This window comes from Leptopilina boulardi, unplaced genomic scaffold, assembly GCF_019393585.1.
Source record: "Leptopilina boulardi isolate dan_hultmark-lab unplaced genomic scaffold, ZJU_Lbou_2.1 LbouV2_38, whole genome shotgun sequence".
In the NCBI taxonomy this organism is placed as follows: Eukaryota; Metazoa; Arthropoda; class Insecta; order Hymenoptera; family Figitidae; genus Leptopilina; species Leptopilina boulardi.
Genome location: NW_026137951.1, coordinates 4,100,208 through 4,124,270, shown reverse-complemented (window position 1 = coordinate 4,124,270; position 24,063 = coordinate 4,100,208). Strand labels below are relative to the sequence as shown.

Here is a 24,063-nt window from a genome sequence, read left to right as displayed (position 1 = left end):
AATGGACTTGATTATCTAAAATATATGTATATTATCATTAATGTTGCATAATAATACTTTTTATACAAATAGCTCTATAAGGTATGTAAATTTGATTTATTTCACCTACTTTAGTAATAAGTTATATATATATATATATAAATTTTTTTATATATTTATATAATAGAGCTAATAAATAATTCTCAAGAAAAATAAAAGTATAAGTTAAAAATATTGTAGCAAATTATCAATATTAAATTATCAATATCAAGATTAAAAACAACAAATTTTATCTAATACTTTTATTTCTCTTTAATATATTAAACCTTATTAATTTCCACAAATTCGTTAGCTCATTAAAATTTATCAAACGTGTTTTTTTTTTTTTTTTGTAGTGTTATTAATGTACTTTAAATCCTTTATAAATTTTAACTCTTTAAACCATTAATTGCATAAATTTCTTTTTTTTTTAATATATTATTATGAAGAATTTGCGAGGATTAAGTCGCTGCCACATTCATAAAAACATTTAAATACATAGTATTTAAACGCCTGTTTTTCGTTAAAAAGAAACGTGAGTTAAATATGTACATTTTCAATATATATGTATAAAAGCTTTCGATTAAAAGCTAAGATTAAATTCTTTCAGCACATACAAAATATTGTGAATGCGGCAGGAGATTTCATAAAAAAAATAATAAAAAATAAAAAAAAAACGCTTTTATAGCTTGTTTATTCTTATATCACTAACAATGAGTTTACTGAATTTATAAATTATTGACTGAACTTATAACAATAATACGGATCATATACATATGAGATATCTGTTTTTTTTTTTTTTTTTTTGATTTTCTTTTCTCTTTATCTTAGATTGAAATGAAAAATTATACTATCAGCGATAATGTCAAATTTTACCTTACTGTAAATTAAAAATAAATAAATAATTTAATTTTTTATTTAACCAAAGATTAAAAATCGGAAAATGAAAATCTATATCATAAGCTATGATTTTACAAGTGAAATTTATTTTTTAAATCGCAAAATTTTGCTTTAAAGAAAAGATAACCAATTTTAAAAATTGTTCGAATAGTTGAATTTTATTAAAAAAAAAAAAAAAAAAATGACTAATTTTAGTTTACGAACAATTTTTCTAGGGCGCTTTTTCCATTCTCATTTTGGGTATATTTGAAAGAAATTTTTGCCAAAAAATTCTGGAAACTCGACCCTAGAATTTATCGACTTATACGACACCCGGTAACTGAACTCGACGATAACCAATTTTTCATTATTGGCTAATCGGTTATTTTTTTTTTTTTTTTTTTGGTATATCTACAAAATGTACATACAATGGCAATGGCACGACGTGATGAAAATATCCTTAAATAATTAAACTAAATTTAAGATTAAATTGGTTCAAATTTCAATTCAATTTTATATTGAATTTCATTTTTTTATGGTTTCAAAATAATCCATCGTTAGAAAATAAAAAGAATTGTGAAATTTAAAAATTGAAATGAAATTATATCCTTACAAAAGTTTAGACAATTGAAAATAAATTATTATTTTAAAAAAAGAAAAGTACTTGAACGACTCGAACATGCTTTGCCAAACGATGCTACATATCTCAGCTATTATTATAACAATGATAATGATTATTAATATTTATGTTGATGAGAGACGAACGAGTAGCGAGTACAGCAAAAATTGTTTCTCCCACGTCGAACGTGAAAAATGGCGTTTATTATTTTATAAGCTTTGAAACATAAAACACAACTATACAGAGAGATAGAGGTCTACTATTTTCAATTTTTCTTCTTTGACTAACGAGCAAACAGTGGTAATTAGAGTTTATGTCATACATATATAATAATGTTAATATTAATATATCATATACAGTCCAACAACAATTATCATCTGATAGACCTTTTTTCCATTCATTTTTTTTTTCATTTTTCATTTAAATATACATTATTCTCTTTATAATTTATCCATAGATTATATGTGTAGACTGATATCACGTAACATCGACTTTTTTTTTTAATTAAAGGTTTAAGTATTTTTCAAATACTTATTAGAAAGTCGAGTTTACTTCGGCGTTTAAAGGATTTGTCTTTATTGAAAACAAAGAAAAATATGGAATGTTATTTTTCATATAGAAGTTTGAAAGTTTATTGTATATTTCTGAAAATGAGTAATGAAATTTCTTTCCTATAAAAATAAATCGAAAAAAGAATTTTTTTTCTACCGCAGCAGTAAGTGTGTGTATACTAATAATATATTACAGTGATCATTCGTTTTTTATAAATTAAGATAAGAAATAAAAATAAAAAAATATATATCGTAGCTCTTTTGCTGATAAAAAAAATTACGACGAAATTAAATATTGAAAATATTAGCAAAAATTATTAAGCTTTATCTAAATCCAGAATTATTAGTGATTTAAGTTGGTGATCCATGTGAATTTATAAAACTTAAGTATATATTTATTATGTATATATAACAGGTTTTAAAGAGTAACACGTTCGTCTTAAACTCTGATCTCAATATTGAAAGAACATACTCTCAAAAGTCACTTTCTTATAATTCTTAATTAAATTATCATTATTATTTGGTACGAGTAATCCATAAGTTGTTGATTTTACTTTTTGCAACAATTGGATAATAATAAATAATAGGCTTTCCTATTTGGAGACTATATACAAAGACTGTTAAATTCAGACTTTGTTACGTCGACAATGTCGTTTGAAAAAAAAGTGAAGATCGCACAATCATCGTAAAAATTTGACTTTCATTTATAAAAGTGACAATTTACAAAAATTGATTTGTGCTTTCTTACTTTTTTAGTTTTATATTAAATTCTAAGTCTATATGTATTTAAAAAAAAAAAATTTGAATTCTTTTTCGCTCTCTGGAGAATTTTTTCTTAAATATTCTTTTATAGCGAGAGAGAGAGTCTGATTTTCAATTTATGGTGAACTCTTGTCGCGCTGATAATTCGGAATATCGATTAATTTGATTGATCTTTAAAATATCTTAGTTTGTAACTAAAGTTTACAAGAGCCACTTAACCACTAGGAGAACTAAGATGTGAGGCAAGCATGTCGTCACAAAAGCAGCAGATCCTCCAGTAACTCGAACATCACTGTCCTTAAGGAATGGTCTATCAATGACATGAATAATTCCATTGGTACATGACACATCTGGACGATCGACTCGAACAATAATTCCTTGCCATTCAATTGTGTAACCTACAAATATAAAAATTAACTTTTTATAAAATTCGTGAATAGGTTTCTTTTTAATTTTTCTCTTACTGTAAGGCAATATTATGATAATATTATAAAAACGTCGTAAAATTTTCAAAATAACATGCAATAATAATTTGTATATGGCGCGAATGTGCAATTTTTCGCAAGCCGTGCTGCTTTTTTAGATCCTTTTTTTTAGAAGCATTACACTTTTCAATACTTATGTGTCAGTTGGTTGATTTACGTCTGGGGAATGTTGCGAACATATTTTTAAAAAAATCTAAATTTACTACATTTGTAACTCGAATTTTTTCTGAATTCATTAACCATAAGACTATGATGTAAATTTTATTTATTTTGATGCAATTATTAATCTAAAGTTGAAGGTTCATAAATTTATTTATTATTATTTATTTTTTTTACATTTTTTTTACAAAATTTTTAAACAAAATACGTCTTTTTTATCAAACAAGCAGATCTTCTACAAATCTTCTTTATTTCAATTATTTAATAAATTTTTAATTAAAATTTCTCTCTAAATTAATTATTTTTAATAGAATAGAATTTATTTCTTTCCTTTGACAGTACAAAATAACTGTTTCTTGTTCAGAATTATTTTTAATAATTTTAATGAAATTCTTCAAAAATTCAATTTTTTAAAATTATTTTTTAATTAAAAATTTTATGAAATTCAACAATTATTGTTTACAATTTAAACAAAATTAAATAAAATTACAAAAAATTCCAATTTAAAACCTTCTAAAATTTAATTATTTTTAAAATTTTTTCATCTAAAACTTTTGGAAATTTAATAATTTCAATAATAACTCTTTAGAAATTCAATTATTTTTAATGATTTATAATATTCTTCGAAAATTCAATTATTTGAAAGAATTTTTCAATTAAAAAATTTTTGAATTTCAATTTTTTGTCGGTAACAGAGATTACCAAAAAATTTCAATTCAAAATCATTTGAATTCAATTATTTTCAAAAATTAATTACTTAACTTAATTACTTTTAAAAAATGTTATCTAAAATTATTTGATAAATTAATTTCAATTCTGTAAAATTTAATTATTGCCTGAAAATTAACAAAATATTTTGAAGTTTAATTATTTCTAAATAATTTCAACTTAACTCTTCCAAAGTTCAATTCTTTTTAATAATTTTAATACTTCTTTAAAAATTCAGTTATTTAAAAAAGTTTCAAATAAATACTCTAAAATTGAATTGTTGTCAGAATTTTTTTTTTTTTTAGAAATTTGTCTTACTTAATTAAAATTTTTTAAATTTTTTCTTCGATTCTTAAATATTCGAAATAAATTTTCTTTATAATATTCCTAGAGAATTATTCTTATTAAGGAATTAATAAAATGGATTTAATATCTAATAACATTAATTATTTAAAGAGAAAAGATTTTTTCTTTTAAATTATTTAAAGTAAAATAATACTTATTAACTGATTAAATTTAATGAAAATAAAAAAATCGACTCTTTCGACTTTTTTTGAAATGTAAATCGACTAAAAAGTCTTTTTTTGCGCATTAAAGTCGATCCGAGACCTGATATTGTAAAACTAGATTTTGGAACGTATAATTATCCCATAAAAGTGATTAAGTAGTTAAAGTTTTTATTTTTAATAATTTTATTAGATATAATTATTTTTTACACGAGTTTTCATTTTTCGATTTGACATTTAACAGAATTTATCTTTAAACCAATTTTTAATTACAAGAATTTTAAGGAAATTTTTATTTGAAAGATTTTTTATTTTACAGAATTTCCCTTTACCCAATTATTTATTTTAAACAAATTTCAATTAATTCGAATTTTAATTTAGCAAAATTCTTATTTCAAAAAAATTGTATGTGATTCAAATTTTTTATTGACAGAATTTCCAATTCTTTAAATTTTTATTTGCACAACTTGTTATTTCTTAGAATATGTAAAACGCCGAATTTTTATTCGTCCAAAATTGCAAATGTCCAAAAAATTGTCAACAAAAAAATATTAGCACTATTTTTCCTTCATTCACAATTATTTTATTTTTTTAGCTTGCGGGAAAAAAAATGGTCAAACTTAAAAATTACACAATGGAGAAAAATAAATCTAATTTATTAGTACGATTTTTAAAATTTCCGAATCAGAAATTATCAAGAAAATCGTGATTTGGAATTTTTGAAATTCGAGTCAAAATTGTTCTGTCGATTGATTTTTCATCCCATTTGCAAAGTACAAATAAAAATTAGGCGTTTTAATAATTCTATCAAAATAAAAAGTTCGGAAAAATGAAGATTCGGGGAATTTGATATTCTGTCACTAAATAATTCGAATGACATAAAATTCTGTTGAATGAGAATTTTGGTAAACTGTAATTTGGATTAATTGGAATTTTTATAAATAAAAAGAGAAATTCTGTAAAATAAAAATTTTGTCAAACAAAAATTCGTTTAAAAAAAAATTCTATCAAATGCTAATTCGAAAAATTGAAATTAGTGTAAAAAATAATTATATCTAATAAAATTCTGTAAAATAAAAATTCTTATTAATAATTTCTATAAGATAATCATGGGCTAGTTTTTTTTAAATATGTCCGCAACAGTCCTCAGATGAAAATCAATGGACTGAACCTTATATTTTGTGTCATTAATTAAAAAAAAAAGAAAATCTTTCGCAATATGATAATTATCAGCAAAAATATATATATAAAGCAACTGACATAGTGAAACGCTTTTTCAAAATATGTGTTTTCAGCGCTCTTTCATTCTTGCATAGAATAAAGCACGTTGTAATTAGCCACAAGTGGTAATCAAAGAATTTGCATTTAAATGGCGGTTGAAAGGCGAACATTATTAATTCTCCCCTCCGTGATTGTCTAGTCCAAGGGAAGATATTGCTTTAATTGCAATAGGAAAATGGCAAAAAAAACTATGTAATTATATTCCTTAATTTTATTTTTAATATTAATTTTCCACAAAATAAAAATATTTTTATTTAAATTGCCGTCAATGAGATATTTCTCAATGTTTGACATACTGTTTTTTTACACCTCATTAATAATTCTGCAATATTTAGAAGAATATAAATGATAATAAGAGCGTTGTGTTTTAATTAAAATAAAATATGGTCAAGTGCGTTTGTGCATTTCGCGTCGAATATAAATAAGATTTATTTGCATTATTTTGAATTAAGATCCTACTATTTAGAGAAAAATTAAAATAAAAAATGGATTGAATTTTATGGTTTTAAAAATAATGCAGTAAAATACTGAATTCGTTGGAAATACGTGAAAGCACGAATCGCATTATATAGCGTCTTCAATACTCTATATATTATAACTCACCGGAGTGACCGGAAGGGATAGGAACAATTGCGTTTTCATCCCTCTTTCCGTCTAAATGTAATACAAAAGGACAATAGTGAAAGAGACATTGATGGAATAATGTCTAATAATTGATTGTAATGGTTTTGCTTTGATTTATCGTTCTTGATACTTCTATATATATTTTTAGGATAAAATTTAAATTAACAAATAAAAAAGAAATATAATTTTTTTTCTTTTGCTAGACTTTTCATTGCTGAATAAAAATTTGACCTTGAAATGTATAAAAACATTTGAATCGAGAGAGAGAGAGAAAAAAAACCGGAATCCATTACAAATTTTTCTGTGGTATAAACTTTTTTTTTTACGTATACGCGCCTTTTATTTGTATAGCCATGTCTATATAAATTCGATTTTTTCGATATCGGAATTTTTTTTATATAGTTAAACGTTCAAGTTTCAATTTCAATCCTATCAGAAATTTTTTTTGTTATTTGCGCAATTATTCTTTATTTTTTGTAATATTTATAATCTTTATGTTTCTTTTTATTTATATATGTATCAGAAACAAATTATAAAACTATATCATAGTATTGAAAGATTTATTTTTATTTTCGAAATTATATTTCTTATTTATTTTATATTATTTTTTGTTCTCATATTCTGTCAATAATAATATTAATTAGTACTTATTTGAATCTATCACTCGGTGACATAATATTATTAAAAAGAAGATATTAATCCTTCAGAGTCAAATAGTTGGTAAAATAAGGTGAAGGATTGATATTTTATTTTTAATAATAATATTAATTATTAATTTTGAAAATTTTTTCCAGCAATGAAAGATCTATAAAAAAAAAATTGGTTTTAAATTATGAAAAAAAATTACTGTTATTGTGTATATTGTTCAGATGCATTATTCGAATATTTTGTGATACGATGCGATTTGTTACTATGTAGATATTATATTTTAGTTAAAAGCAGTTAGTTGAGAGTTAAATATTCCATATTTGTATCTCGATTGATTACTAAATTGATTAAACTATACATTAATATAAAATGAAATTAAATTTTTTTGATTGAAATGGAAAAAACAAATTGAAAGCAAAAATAATACTTACCATTCTTTGTTTCTTTTATTCGTAAATGAAGAGCGTCTCTAGCTGTTGTAAGAGTCACTGTTCCATTACGACTCATACTAAGAAGTTGGCTCATCGTAAATGGTTGATCAGATATCACGAGATGTCTTTGCAAAATTTGAGTCGCCTATAAAAAAAAATATTAATTTTTTCATAAATTAAATTCCAAATTTCAATTTGCAAAAAATACTATTTAAATTTTATTTTATTGACTTACATGATAACTGAAGTCATCCATAAAGAGTTTTTTATAGGTCGAAGGAAAATCGACTTGCGTATGTTTCCAAGCTGCATCTTTTGGCGCAAAGAAAGTAAATCGTTTATTGGTGTCACTTAGTTGGCTATTAAAATCTTTCTTCGTTCCCAATAAATACGTTAAACTGAAAATAAAAATTTACATTTTTAGAGCGTGAATTCTATTTAATTATAATATTTGGATATTAATTTTATTTTGCATTAAGCATTCATTTTAAAATATAAATTGTTAAAGTGCTTTTGAATAAAATTAAATTGAAATGATTGACAAAGCTTTTACTGATCAAGTTATTATTATAATTATTTTGTCACTAATTTTCTTTCATTTTCCAATAATTAACAAATTATAGATTCAAATTTAATTATCTTTTATTTCGAGTATTTGGAATAAATAAATAAATCGTTACGATTTCTATTTTATAAAGATAATTACTTGCAATGTGAAAATTGAGGTCAAAAATGAGGAAAATGTATTTGAATGAAGAGAGCAATTTTGAAAAGCACAAGTAGTTGATATCGTCGTTAGTTATCAAGACTCAGTATCGGATGTTGAAACAAGAATTGGGATGAGGTGATGGAACGTTGGCGTCACCATCCATCTAGCGCATCGAGTAACAAATGTCATTAAAGCTAACGCCTAGCTGGGCGTATATACGTCGGACCATGACAACATATATAGAGGGTAACGCATTGCCTTCCGATATAGATGGATATTACTCGCCGATATGCACTTGATCGAACTTCCCTAATAGCTCTCTTACTGTACTGTTATTCCCAAAACCATAGGCATATCCCAATATATATGTATATATATATATACGAAACTGCAGGAGTATACTGCGGTACCTATACTCCAGCATCCAATTTCAATTAGCTCATTTCCAAATGCATATCTCTATTTTTGTTTTTTTACATCCCACACTATACAAATCCAGGAATACATCTCAACTTTTTGCATCAGAGAAAAGATATTTATTTGTCTCAGAGTCAAATAAATATTTATTTGTTTCTAATAAATTTTATTTCAGGGTTCAATTGGATTAAATCCCAATAAGTAAATAAATAAAAAAATATCGATTATTTATCTTTTTATACAATTTATATTACTAAAAATGTATTTTTCATTTCGAATTTTTTATAATAAACTTAACAACATTTTTCATTGTTTTTACAATTGTAATACATAATCAGAGTTGCCACAAAAATTTGATTTTGTTTTTTCCTGACTTTTTTTTCTGATTTTCAGATAAAATTTCAATTTATTACCTAACTCTGATGAAAACATTTCAAGGATTTTTTTAATTAAATAATTTTTTTTAAATTTAATTTTTAGAAGAAAAAATTTGAATTATTTTCAAAAATCATAATTTTTGTTGCATTTTTATAGGCCTCAGATCAACTTTAAAGCACAAAAAAAGTCGACTTTTTAATAAATTTAATCATAAATATTTTATTATTATTGACTATTGTTATTAGATATTAAATACATTTTATTAATTCTTATTTATTTACATTTGTTTATAAAGTAAGACGAAAAAACACAAAAAATAACAAACTAAAAACAAAAATAAAACGTAAAAAATGTATGATAAAAATGAATATAATAAACTAATATTTGAAATATAAACTAATTCATACAATCGTAAGCGATCGTCAAGTACTGAAATTAAAGTAATAATTGAACGCTCAAGATTTCAATTCAGATTTCTAAAAAAAAAGTTTAATTTTCATTTTTTAAAAATAATGGTAGACTGATATTTGTAAAAATTATTTGAATTCAAAAAATCAGATTTTCAATTCAAAAATCTATTAAATAATTTAATTTTCAAAGAATTTTATAAAAATATTATTTATCAAAATTAATTTAGCAAAAATTTTTAGAAATAATTGAATTTTGAAGATTTTAAAAAATAATTGAATTTCTTGAGATTAAAAATTTTAATTTTTCTAAATTTGTATTCAAAATTATTTACATCTTTCAAAAAGTAATTAAATTATAGAGAATTTTTAATTGAATAATGCTTTAAATAATTGAATTTTTCAAAAACTTCCACACTAATTTAAAAGTATCAAATTGATACCAAAAATATAAAATTAATACAAATTTTTATATCAATTTGATATTTTTGGTATCAAATTGATACTTTTAAATTAGTGTGTGATTAATGTTAATTAAAATAATTAATTTAATTAATTGAAAGATTTTTAGAAATAATTAAATTTTCAAGATTTTTTTTTTGATTGTAATTTTTTGTACATTTATTATGTTCAAAATTATCTACAAATTTCAAAAGGTAATTGCTTTTTAGAAAATTTTTAAACGAATATTGTTTAAAATAATTAAATTTTTTTGGAAAAACATTATTAAAATCATTGAAAATAATTAATTTTACTAAGAATTTTAGAAAACAATTTTAGAAATAATTGAATTTTTGAAAAGTTCTAGTAAAGATTTTAAAAAACCATTGAATTTTAGATAATTTTTTACTTAAAAGTATTTAAATAATTGTTTTTTCGTAGATCTTGATTACTGATATTAAAAATCAGTAATTGAGAAAAACATTTTAGATGAAAATGTTTAAATTAATTGAATTTTAAAAAACTACATTTTATAATGAAAAAAATTGTAATTTGTTAATCAAACGTTAAAATTTTATAAAATAAGTCAAAAAAAAGTCACATTTTTTAAAGAAAAGTCTTACAATCCGAGGCCTGTTTTTAGAAATTCGATATTTTTCTAGTACTTTCGATAAAATTCCCTGATTTCCCTGATCCGTGGCTAAATTTTATTTTGAAAAAAATAACTTCTTCTACTGATAATATTATAAAAATTTAAAAAGTCTAACTAAATATTTACTTTCAAAACTTGAAAAAAAAATTATAAAGTCTGGCGAAACATTTACTTGTATTTAAATAAATAAAATAAAATACTAGAAATAAAATAAATAAAATAATAGATAAAATTACAAAAAATATAAAATGTCAAATTAAATATTGACTTGTACTATTTCTCAAGTTACAAAAGTCTGATTAAATATTTACTTATACTACTTATTAAATTACAAAACTAAAAAGTCTGACTAAATATTTCCTTGTACTACTGATAAAATTACAAAATTCTGAGCAAAAAATTATTATCACTTCTGTTGTTAATTTTATACCACAGATGATATATTTTTCTTAGAGCCAAATAAATTTTTATTCGTTTCACTTTTATTTGGTTTAAATAAAAATTTTATTTTCACAAAATAAAATTTTATATTTGTGTCAAATTAAATTTTTTATTTGAAACAAATAAAAAGTTATTAAAACAAATAAAACTAAAATAAAAATAATAAATACTAAAACTCACTTTTACTACTGTAATTAATTAATTTTAATAAAGTAAATTATTTTAAAAAAATACTATTTTTGTTTATTATCCAATATGAAATAATTATGAATAATTTTTCAATTAGATTACGCATAATTTTTGAAATAATCATACCTATAGGGATAAATGTAATTTATGAAGTATTCAAAAATTTCAAAAGAATCATGAAACATTTTATTTCATTGACCCAAAGTTTCATAAAATTTTACAACGGCCAGGTGCAAGCATATAGAGTACGCGCGAAAAATTAATAATTTCTCTCGTTCTCTTCTATTATATATAAAATGAATTATTTCAAATAAAATTATTATTATTATTGGATAACAATAAACCGTTTTTTTCGGAGTTAATTCCGCCAATCAAAAACAATATTTTTTTTTTTTGTAAAAAAATGTAGTAATAACATTACCATAAATATAACATTATGCGCCAAATTATACATATACATTTTCCTAGACTAATTTGGTTAAACACTGGTCTTAAATGTATGTTTTTAAAATTACATTCAAAAATTAGTATGCTCCAGCGGCTCTAAATCACTTTATATATGAAGCAATTGTATGAGAGTTATCTTTTGTGTGAATTTTAAAATATGCTTGGAAAACAGAATTAACTGAGAGAATTGTAAATTTCAGTAGAGAAGTCCTCTCAAAAGTTAGCACGCGCGTAGACAGAAAATTGTCAATTTTAGTTTCCTTTCTTTTCTGACGTATATATATACCTCTTTGGCAAGCGTTTTCTTTGAAGTTTAATCCAGTCTGGGATTGTATGTGTGAGAGAGAGAGAGGACTTTCCCTCTCGTGAAGTGAATATCTGCTTTGGGATAACTCTCACGTCTCTCGAATATCAATTATAATTGTAAAACAACCCTAATCCAACAGTCGCTAGCAAGCTTCGCACAATTTGCTCTTGCACGTTCATCCTACACCGAATAATAAGTGGATCACTGTTATAAATATTCACCCCCCAACGACCCTGACTCAAAGTATATACCTGAGCCAGTAAAAGCAAACAATCAATTATTTAAGTACTTTCGCATATACGAGAAACGAATCGCTGTATTACACGATGTACTTTCTTTCTTTCTTTTTTTTCCTTTTTCCTTTTTCCTTTTCTTTCTTTATTTCCAAGTGAAATGTGAACTGAAATATACGAAGTGAAATGTGAAGTGAAACGCGTGTGGAATTCGAGACGAAGATGTGCACAATCACGAGAGGGAAAAAGTTTTTTAAGGATCGGAAAATGTTTTTACTTTATTTTCTTATAACAAGAAAAATATCATTTTTTTTAAATATCAAAGATGATTATTCCATAAAAGTAATTAAAATTTATTTTAAAGGATTATATTAGATATAATTATTTTTTTAGACAAATTATCATTTGACTGAATTTTGTTTTTAACATTTTTTGTAATTTTATCAGAAGTTTTAGATAATTTTTATTAGTTAGAATTTTTATTTTACATAATTTTTCTTTACACAACTTTCTATTTAAATGAATTCTAATTTAACTGAATTTGAATTTAGCAAAATTCTTATTTAATAGAATTTTAAATGTTTCAAATTTCTAATTCATTGAATTTTAATTTGTTCAAATTTTATTTTCTTAAAACGCCAAATTTTCATTTCTTTGAAATTTTAAATGGTCAAACAAATAATCAACAGAAAGATTTTGACGCTGATTTTAAATTTTATCATTCACGATTATTTTTATAATTTTTCTGTTTGGTAAATTTTAGTTTTTCATAATTTCTTTTCTTGATGAATTTCAAACTGTATAATAAAAAGTACGACTATCAATTTTGCGAATTTCATTTTGCCATAATTTTTATAAACTCTATTAATGAATACATTTAATTTTTTATATTTTTAGGCCTCGGATCGAATTTATTATTATTATTATCATCAAACAATTGTTATTAGAAATTACATAAATTTATTAATTCTCTAATCTGATTAATGCAAATTAGTCGAATTCAAAAAATCCGATTTTCAATTCAAAAATTTATTAAATTGTTGAGTTTTCAAAGAACTTTATATAAAATATTATTTATAAAAATTAATTTAGCGAAAAATTTTAGAAATAATTGAATTTTAAATTAAGATTTTCAAAAATAATTTAATTTCTGAGGATTAAAAATTTAAATTTTTCTACATTTGTATTCAAAATTATTTACAACTTTCAAAAAGTAATTAAATTGTAGAGAATTTTTAATTGAAAAATCTTTTAAATAATTGAATTTTTGAAAAACTTGATTAAAGTTTACAAAAATAATTAATTTAATTAATTATAAGATATTTAGAAATTATTGAATTTTGTAAGAGTTACAGTAAAGAATTTTAAAAATAATTGAATTTTGAAGATTTTTTTGATTGAAATTTTTGTAAATTACTTTTTTTTTCAAAATTATCTTCGAATTTCAAAAGGTAATGTTTTAAAAAAATTAAATTTCTAAAATTGTTGATTAAAAATATTAGAAATAATTAATTTTCAGAAGAATTTTAGATATAATTCAATTTCAGGAGATTTTAAATAGAAACTTTCATAAATTGTAATTGATTAATTTTTTTTTTTACAAAAAATTTAGATAATAATTGAATTTAAAAGAACTTTCATTTGAAAATTATTTGAAATAATAGAGTTTTTAAAGAACTTGATTTAAATTATTGAATATAATTAAATTTGTGAAGAATTGTATAGTTCATTTAATAATTCAGTTTTGGAAGATGTAAATTTTATACTAAAAAATCGTATTTGGCCATTTGTAATTTCAAAGAAATGAAAATTTGACATTTTAAGAAAAAAAAATTTGGACAATTTAAGATTCAGTGAATTGGAAATTCTAGTATTTAAAAATTCGAAGCACTTAAAATTCTATTAAATGAGAATTCTACTAAATTCAAATTCGGTTAAATTAGAATTTATTTAAGTAAAAAGTTGTGTGTAAAGAAAAATTAAATAAAATAAAAATTCTACCAAATAAAAATTATCTAAAAATTCTGTAAAATAAAAATATGTTAAAAACAAAGTTCAGTGAAATGAAAATTCAAAAAATGAAAATTCGTGTAAAGAATAAATATATCTAATAAAATTCTTTAAATTGAAAATTCTAATTAATTTTTTGGAATAATCATGCGTCTTATATGAAAAATTGAAATTTTAGAACTTTATTAACAACTTATGTAAATAGAAGAAGAAGAAGAAGAAGAAAAAAAACCCTCTAACGATTCTCAGAGTAACTCAATACTGTTAATTAGATTTCCTTGTAAATGAATCGAACGGTCTTTCCAATGAGAAAACCTAAAGTTAATTTAATTTTTTTTTCTTTTATTTGTTTGGCTACAGTCACGCTTCGACTTAAATTAGACAACAAGACAAAACCAAATACAAATTAGAAAGAAAGAGAGAAAGAGAAGTTAGTTGATGATGATTTTTTTCAGAAAAAATTCTATTTCCTCTTGGATTTACAAGACATATATCTAAGATTGAATAACGCAGATTGTGCTATATATATGAAGAAAAGAGATTACAATCCAATTCAATTATCGATATGCTTCGTGATGTCAGAGCTTTTTTTTTCTTGAAATGGTATGAATGTCGAATCAAAGGGATATATTCGCGAATACGATCTCAATTCCAAAACCAATTTCAAAGACTGCGGTATAAGAGACTTTTAAGCTTTATACATAGGAACAAATTACGCAAGGTACCTAATTCGCAATCATTTCTATGGTTAAAGTCTTTTAGAAAGACTGGCAATAAATGTGTTCCATTCAAAAAAAAAATCTATAGAGAACATTTTCAATTAACATTTATCATTTCTGAAATTAAACTTTTATGATAAATTATTATTATTATGGGGCGCTTGAATTTCTCATAAAAATCAATGATAAGAATTTTCATTTTAAACAATTTATAATAAATTAATTAATTTTTAAAAAATAATCATTATTTTTTAGGAAAATTTTCAGTTTTCTAATTAGCATTTGAGAGAATTTCTTTTTAAACAAATTTTTTACTTAACAAAATTTTTAGATAACGAATTTCTCTTTACCCAATTTTTTATTGAAAAACTTTTAATTAATTAATTTTTAAATTCGTGCCGATATATTTCTGTCGATTGTTAGTTGGTCATTTGTAATTTCGGACAAATGAAATTTCGTCGTTTAAATAATAAAATAATAAAAAAAAATTAAATAATTAAATAATAATTGATGCAAATAAAAATTCGATTAAATTGTGTGAATTGGAAACTTTGTCATTTAAAAATTCGAATCACTTAAAATTCTGTTGAATGACAATTCTGATGAATTAATATTTGATTAATTTAGAATTTTTAAAAAATAACAAGTTGGGTAATGAAAAATTCGATAAAAATTTTGTGTTAGAGTAAAAAAATTTAAAAAGAAATTCTATCAAATACTAATTTGAAAAATTAAAATTTGACTAAAAACTAATTATATCGGATAAAATTTTTTAAAATGAAAATTTTAATTATTTTAATGGTAAATTCATATGCTGTATTCATTTATGTATTTAATTTAAATTAAAACTTACTTTAATTGTGGATCTAATTTAAGTTTATCGAGAACGGTAGTGTAAGGAATTCCAAGCACCCTGTCAATAATGTGAATCATTCCATTAGTGGCAGCAATATTGGCTGTGATTATTGTAGCGTTGACTCCACCTCCTTCAACTGTGACTGTTTCATTTCCATATGGACTTGGAGCTACGTTAAAGAAGAGATTTTTTTTCGCGGCCGCTGTTGGAACCTGTGATAAAATAAAATAATTAATTTCTTCTTTCAATAAATAAATTATAGATTTTCTCACATTTCATATATAATATATATAAATATATATCAATATATTTATATATACATCGATGAGAAAAAAAAATGAAAAATAAAATTTATTTCAGAAAATTATTTTTATAAATTGCTTAAGGTGGTTCAAATTGACATAATCTCAAAATAAATAGTTGTTTTTAAAATAAATAAAATTATATAAGTGAAAAAATTATACTAAGTGCTTTTGTACTTTATTCAATTTTCTTTTTTTACAAATTTGTAAGCCCGTACATTGTAAGTAAATAAATATAATTTTTTTCTTTGAAAAATTTTCTATAACTGTTTAGATTTTTTTTTAAATTTGTATAAATTGATCTTTCAAAATTTATTAAAATTAGTTTTAATTATAGTCTTGTTTGCGGTAATAAAACGAATTTTTAGAAACTTATGCGCAAAGAATGAACCACCTTAAGATAATAAATAAAATATAAAAAATTAAAAAAATAAAAATTCAGTTGATTTTAATAAATTTTTTAGAAATTATACATGAGAGAGAGAGCTTATTAAATACAGCAGAATAAAAGTGCAATAGATTCAATTTTTGATTGCTGAGATAAATGATGAAATATCGATGTTATTAATTATACAATTGGACTTTGTTGATTTCTTCAAATCTTTGTTCATAACGTATCCGTTTGTTGTTTCATCAGCATGCAGCAGTAGCAGCAGCATCCCATAGAGAAAAAATTAGCATGGCATACGAAGCATAAAAGCGACATAAAACATATCTTGACGATAAATTAGCATATAGCTCAGGATGCGTCGCTCTACACTCAATGCAAATCAACCACTCCATATATATATATATATATATATACTCTTTCCAGTTGGAATAAAATTTCCCCACTGTTTCTATGTTGGTCAGCATCATGGAAGAACTTTGCAACTTGTTTTAAAAAAAAACGAAAAAAAAAAAAATATACCAGAATTTTTTTCTTTCCTTTTTTTATCCGCCTTTTTCCAATTTGTTACTTCTTTCATTCTAACCTTCCTTATTTGCATAATTAAAAGAATTGATTCTTTCATTAGAGGCTTTAAAAAAAAACTTTTCTATTTTTTTTCTATCTTGATACGGAATTTTTAAAAATTATATTTTTTTTCCCCCTCTTAATATGGAATTTTTTAAAAAAATTTTACAAAATTCTTTTGTACTTTTTTTTCTATCTTTATACGGAATTTTCAAAAATTATTTTTATTTCTCTCTTGATATAGAATTTTTAAAAATTGTATTTTTTTCAAACATTTTCACAAAATTCTTTTGTACTTTTTTTTCTAGCTTGATAAGAAATTTTTAAAAATTGCCTTTTTTTCTCTCTTGATATGGAATTTTTAAAAATTATATATTTTTTTGTATCTTATTGTGAAATAAAAAATAATCATTAAATACAACGTACAGAGAATGATAATGAAAGAAAGATGAAGAGTTAACGTAAATTATTTACTTATAATATTGTATGCCTAAATAATCCTCTCTTCAATGAAAATACATAATTAATTTATGGCCGTGGATTATCAAGCAGAGCCTTGTGGGACTATATGTTAATATCGATTTGTTAATTACAAATCGTTACGATGTATTAATATGACCAACACGTAGATTTTCCCCCAATGTATAGAGTTTAACAAGAAACAATATTGGCTTGGATTTGTTCACTTTGAAAATTATGTGACCATCGTCAGTTTTGTTGAATATAAATAAACAAATAACTATTCTAATGAACATAATACATGAATCTAAATCTCAGTCTACATTTTACCTTTAGAATAAATTATTCAAATCATGTTCTATATTGATTTTTAATTAAATTTCTTCGTATTTTTCGATTTTATTTTTGTAATTAAAAAGTTTTAAAAAAAGAACTTCATTAATTGATAAATCACAAAATATCTCGTTGTAGAAGACAGAATAATTTTCCCGCGACAGATTTGTATAAAGCGCACATACGATAAATTTTGCAGCTAAAATCCGCAAACAATGTTGCATAAAACGAATAAACTGCTCGAAATCTATTTGAGATGTGCGAAGAGACTATTTATTGGCTTTATTCGGTATATTATGATCCAGAAATGTTATAATTAAGCGCAAAATTCTCTTTTAGTTGATTTATGCACAACCGTAAAAGAGCTTCTATTATGAATTTTCAGGTTCATTTTCACATATTTTTTATTAATTAACATAGTCTACAATATAATAAAGAGGATGAGGTTTCATCATCATTTTTCTCTGAAAATATTTTAGTTGGTAAAAAAAAAAAAAAAATTTCCACAAAATTATTCTTTCATTTTCAAAATGCGAAGCACTTTGTTCTATAGAGAGATTAAAATATATGAACAAAAATGTTTTGCTAAAAGATAAAAATTGAAGAATGAAATTGTAGCCTTTGGTACTAATATAAAAAAACTAACGGCTTTTCATCAAGTGAAATTGTGAAAAAGAATAAACGGGTGGAAAGAGGATTTTTCTTTTTTCTTTTTTGCAACTTCTTCGACGTCCATAGCACCTCGTTTATGCACATCCGTAGGCTCATTATCATCCAATCAACGTTGCAAAAACCCGTGAGACGATAAAAAAGCGGGCTTTCGTTTAATTTTCCACCTTCCAGGCCAATTCTCTGGTAAGTGGTTTTCAACTTTTCCCTTTTTTTCCACCTCCTTCTTCTATATTTTTCTTATTCTTTAAATTACTCGTTCCTCTGGCTTGATTTTTGTTTAACTTCCTTCCACTCTTGAATGACAAACTTTTTCCTCAAGTTTACATCAGCATTATTTAACATTAGAAAACTCTTATATAGGCTGTGAGCTTCCTCGAAGCTTCTGTCCATCAGTAATCAATTTTAAGTTCTTTTTATTCTGCTTTCTTGGAAAATAACCTAGCATTCTTTTTTCTTTTTATTAAATTTGATTCAAAATCTTAGAGTATGAAATAAGCAATAAATATACAAGTTTTCAAACTTTAAAAAGCAATAAAGTCCTTCTATATAGAGAGAAAAAGAAAAAACGCAGTGATTTTTCATTTTTGTGTGTTTGCATGCGATAAAAAATTGGTGCATTATTAAAGGCTCTAGAAATGAGGACCAAAGTTGATGGAGAACATTGTGAAATTTCTTGTAAACCTCATTTCATAAAAAATTTATTTTAAAAATTAAAATAATTTTATTAATTTTTCTTAAAAAGGATTTTACAAATTATTATAAAATTACAATTTAAAAAATTGTTAAATATTTAGGGGAGAGTAGGCAACAGTGGACCATTTCAGTTTTCAGCGCACACAAAGAAAAGATATATTTGTCTCAGAGCCAAATAAATTTTTACTCGTTTCAAATAAATTTTTGTTTTAAATAAATTTTTATTTTAAATAAATTTTTATTTTAAATAAATTTTTATTTCAAATAAATTTTATTTGGTTCAAATACAAATTTTATTTTCACTAAATTAAATCTGTTATTTGAAACAAATAAAAAGTTCAAATAAATTTTATTTACCTCGAATAAATGCAAATAAAAAATTTCTCTGGGTGTGGAAAATAATTTTAAAAAATTAAAATTTTTAATTTTTAATAATTATAATTTTTAAAAATTAAAATTAGTTTTTTTTTAAATCATCTTTTTGAAAACTCACCCATTATTACCAACTTTTCCCTACCTTAATCAAAATTATCGTTATTTCAATATAAAATTTTTATAAAAAATTTAAATAAAAAAAAAATTAAACAAAAAATATAGAAATATAAATAATATAAAATTTTTTTTTAATAAAAAAAATATACTTTTTATGTTTGAAAAAAAAATGAAACGAGGTTCCAAGGATTCACAGAAAACGTTTGCAATTAACATTTACAGTATACGCACTCATACAGAAAAAAGGGATTTTAACAAAATTTAATTACCCCTTGATTTGCCTTATTTCTGGTCGAATGCACCTTTTGAAAAAAATGAAATAAGAAATAATGTAATAAATCATAATTTTTTTTTACAATCCGAGTTTTTGCATCCACAGTATATGTATATGAAAATTTTCATAATTTTTTTTTCCAATTTCATCAAATTATAAATTAATGATGACAAAATATAAAATTGTATTTCATTAAATTTTTCTCAAAAAAAAAAAAAAATAAATAAATAAAATAAAATAAAAAATAAAGAAAAATTAAAATAAACCATGGATACAAAAAAAGTGTTGATTAATTACAATATATTAAAACATTTATAAAAACTTTTTGATTAAAATAGAAATATTGGTGTTATAAAAGTTTTGTTATTAAAGGACCGAATCGCTACTGATTAAAATTGAAACAGTGGTTAAAGTCAATTTAAGGAATGACTGTCCGGTTATATAGATTAAATATTAAATTGTTTGATTAAATTTTAACCTTTGAACTATATAGTAAAACTGTCTGAAAACTATTTAAGATACGCTGAAAAAAAAAGTTTATTCGATTCAAATAATTTAACTAATTATCAACTAAATATTTAACAAATAATTTTTGAAACCAAATAATTGAATAAAATAAACTATAATTGAACCAATAATTTATATTTGAAATAAATATTATTTAATTAACAATTATTTAACGCAAATAAAAATTGATTTGACAATAGTCAAGTAAATTATTTGAATCAAATAAATTTTGTTTTTTTTTCAGTGTATAAATATAAAAATAGATTTTCAAAAAATAATTGAAAAAAATTTACTCACCAAGCGTCCATTTTTCTGTTTAATCAATTCCAATGGTAATGGCTCGCGAACCAAATGTAAATTAAGTATATCCTCAACGCGTTTTGAATCAGTCAGAATTGCCTTGACTTCTGGTACTTCCCATGCAGCATTACTTGGTGCAAAAAGTGTTATATTTGGTAGACCCTTCATTGAATTCATAAAATTATCTCCATTGTTGATAATTGTATTGTAGAATTTATAAACTGGACCATCTTCTTTTTCCTAAATAAAAGAGACAAATTGTAAGATTATTCATGAAATAAATCTGACGTAAGTCTACAAGGAATTTTATTCAAAAAGAAGGTGTATAAAGATTTAGAGGATCAAGAAAGAGAGGAAGAAAGGCTGGAGACAATAATAATCTTCTTTCTCAATATATTTTTCTATTCAAATTAATTCCAACATGATGGATTTTTTTTAAAATGAATTTAGCTTAAAAAAAATTTAATTATGATTAACAATTTTTTGGGAAACGTTTTTTGAAAGAAAGAAATTTACAAGCTGATTTTAAAAAATTACAATACAAAACTTTGTATCCAGAGAAAAGCTATATTTATCTCAGAGCCGAATAAATATTTGTTTCAAATAAATTTTAAGTTTAATAAAAATTTTATTTGAGCTAAATAAAACTATTTGTGATAAATATATTTTTTTTTCTATTTAAAACAAAAATTAGTTAGGCTCTAAGACAAATATATTTTTATTTGCTTTAAATAAATTTAATTTTTCTCAAATAAATTCAATTTTTCTCAAATAAATTTAATTTTTCTCAAATAAACCCTATTTCCCTGGATGTGTTTTTACATACAATGATTTTTTTTTTAATGAACGTTACAATTAAAACTAATTACCACAACCGAGCGATAAAATAATCTAAAATGAATAAATGAGGAAGGAAATTATTTTTTTTTAAATACAAATAAATATATATAAATTATGCAAAAGTTAAAAGAGAGAAAATCCCTTCATTAGTGTTGTCTTAAACAGAACTTTTTCTGGAATGAAAAAAAAATGGCAGCGATGAAATGAAATCGTTAAAAAATGCTTCCTCTGGTAGCATTCGTGTCACTTTAATTTCTCTCACTCGTTAGCTTCTTTCTTTCTTTCTCTTTCTTTCTCTTTCTTTCTCTTTCTCTCATTAATCTCTTCAGGGTGCTATATAGTAGGAAGCAGGAAAAGTAATATACAGAGTACAGGATAGATTAATCGTCGGACACGTTAGTCGAAAAAAAAAATGAAATTAGAATAATAACAAGATAAACGAAAATAGAGGAGACACTATACTATAAATATGGTTAATTATTTTTATTTCATTTTTTTTAACTCTCCTCTCTTATTTATTAATTAAATATACTTTCCCAAAAATTCTATTTTAAAAATTAATAAAACACATCAAACAATTAATTGAGCTAAAAAGTTAAATTATTTCCACACATTTCAATCGCAAAATAATATTTATCATTCATCAAATTATTATCATTATTCTTTTTTTTTTATCTGATGCAAAATTATTATTTATTATTTATAGACGGGACAAAATTATATATAATTTTTATGAACATTTTTTCTATCCAAATTTTTTTAACAATGAAAAATAAATATACAATAAATAATTACTATAAGAATTTTTATTTATATAACTGAAAAAAAATTTTGATCCAAATAAACGACTATTATCAAATAAATATATTTATTCGCATTAAATAATTATTATTTGAATTAATTAAAATGATTGTTCAAATATATAGAAATATTTGGAGCAAATATTTCATAGTTTAAATAAAAATTATTTGGTTCAAGTAAATATTTATTGTCAACAGATTATTTGAATCGAATTTTTTTTCAGTGTATTAAATTATTCTTTAATGAGAATAAATAATTGCATCAGATATTGATTTAAAAAAAAATAATTTTATTTCTTTCTTAAAAATATATAGTGATCGTGTCGTTTTTTTTTTTTTTTTTTTTTTTTTGTTAATTATTATATTATAATAATAATTGTATATTATTTGAAGGTCATGTATAACGCAATACATTACTAGTTTAAAAATTTTGAAAATAGATTTTCATTTTAAATGTTTTAAATGTATAATAAAATTTTGAGAGTATGTATAAAGTTAACTGTTAACGTTTTGCGTTACTGGAACGTGTATACGTTTGTTTGTTTTTTTTTTCTTTTTTTTTAATAAGTACTTACGATGCCCTACACGACATGCAGAGTCCAATAGAGACATGCAAAGCACCACAGAATAACATTTTGAGTCAATAAGAGTAAACAGTAATAAGGTATAAGTAAATACATTTACAACAATAATTGCACAAAAAAGGTCAATAAGGATCACGAAAAGAAAAAATTCTTAAAACCCAAGTATTTAATATAAGTATACCATTTTTTTTTCTATTTAAAAAAATTTTTTTTTTTATAATTTTTTTTCGGATAATTTTTTTTTAATAATTTTTTTATATTATAAAAATCAGTTTTTTTTTAAAGTTCTAAAAACTAATCTATTATATACTAATAATGTAAAAGTATCACATTATTTCACAAAAAAACTATTATTTTATTCTTACACGTAGTGTAGATTTTTTTTTCCCATTTTTTTTTTCACTTATTTGTCAATAATTTTTTTTAAGGTGAGAGACTCTGGCGAAATTTCAATCCAACAAAATTAATGTTCTTTTTTTTAGGATAATAATTTTAGTAACAATTTTTTTTCTTGATAATATTTAGTATTTAAAATTACAATATAATTAAATAAATAAATAAAAAAAATAAAAAACAAAAAATTTGTTAATAATTTTTAAAATGAAACTCGAAAAATTAGAATTTGAACTTCTTTCATAATTTCTATTATTTTTTCATTGCTAATTTTTTCCTATAATTTTTGAAAAATAGAAAAAAAAATTGATGAGCCAAAAGTTTTGAACGTTCAAATAAACAAGATTTTTTTTGTAACTTCTTTAAATACGAATTTTATTACAAAATATTGTTTTAAATATACCAAAAAAGAAATTATTAATTTAATATTAGTGTAATTTACTGTTTTATTTTACATTGACATTATAATTTTTAATAATTTATAGATTGAAAAAATATTTTGTTCATTTGAACGTTCAAAACTTTTGGCTCATAAAAATTGTCAAGTAGTGAAAAATTAATTTTTTTCATAATTTTTCGTAC

General features: G+C 22.4%; 1 protein-coding gene across 4 annotated transcripts in view; it reads right to left on the bottom strand.

Moving 5' to 3' along the window:
• Window positions 1–1,279: 1,279 nt before the first annotated feature.
• The window catches only part of LOC127288202 (fasciclin-1), a 176,409-nt gene continuing 153,625 nt past the window's right edge, over window positions 1,280–24,063 (bottom strand). For 2 of the 4 annotated variants that reach the window (XM_051315509.1, XM_051315510.1), the window contains 7 exons: window positions 20,862–21,104; window positions 20,053–20,085; window positions 15,875–16,089; window positions 7,907–8,069; window positions 7,672–7,816; window positions 6,572–6,622; window positions 1,280–3,227 (listed from right to left, as the gene is read on the bottom strand). In XM_051315509.1, coding sequence (XP_051171466.1) covers window positions 3,031–3,227; window positions 6,572–6,622; window positions 7,672–7,816; window positions 7,907–8,069; window positions 15,875–16,089; window positions 20,053–20,085; window positions 20,862–21,104 — 1,047 coding nt within the window. In that variant the 3' untranslated portion in view covers window positions 1,280–3,030. The remainder of the gene's footprint in view (window positions 3,228–6,571; window positions 6,623–7,671; window positions 7,817–7,906; window positions 8,070–15,874; window positions 16,090–20,052; window positions 20,086–20,861; window positions 21,105–24,063) is intronic. The other 2 variants (XM_051315513.1, XM_051315511.1) reach the window with 2 other exon arrangements.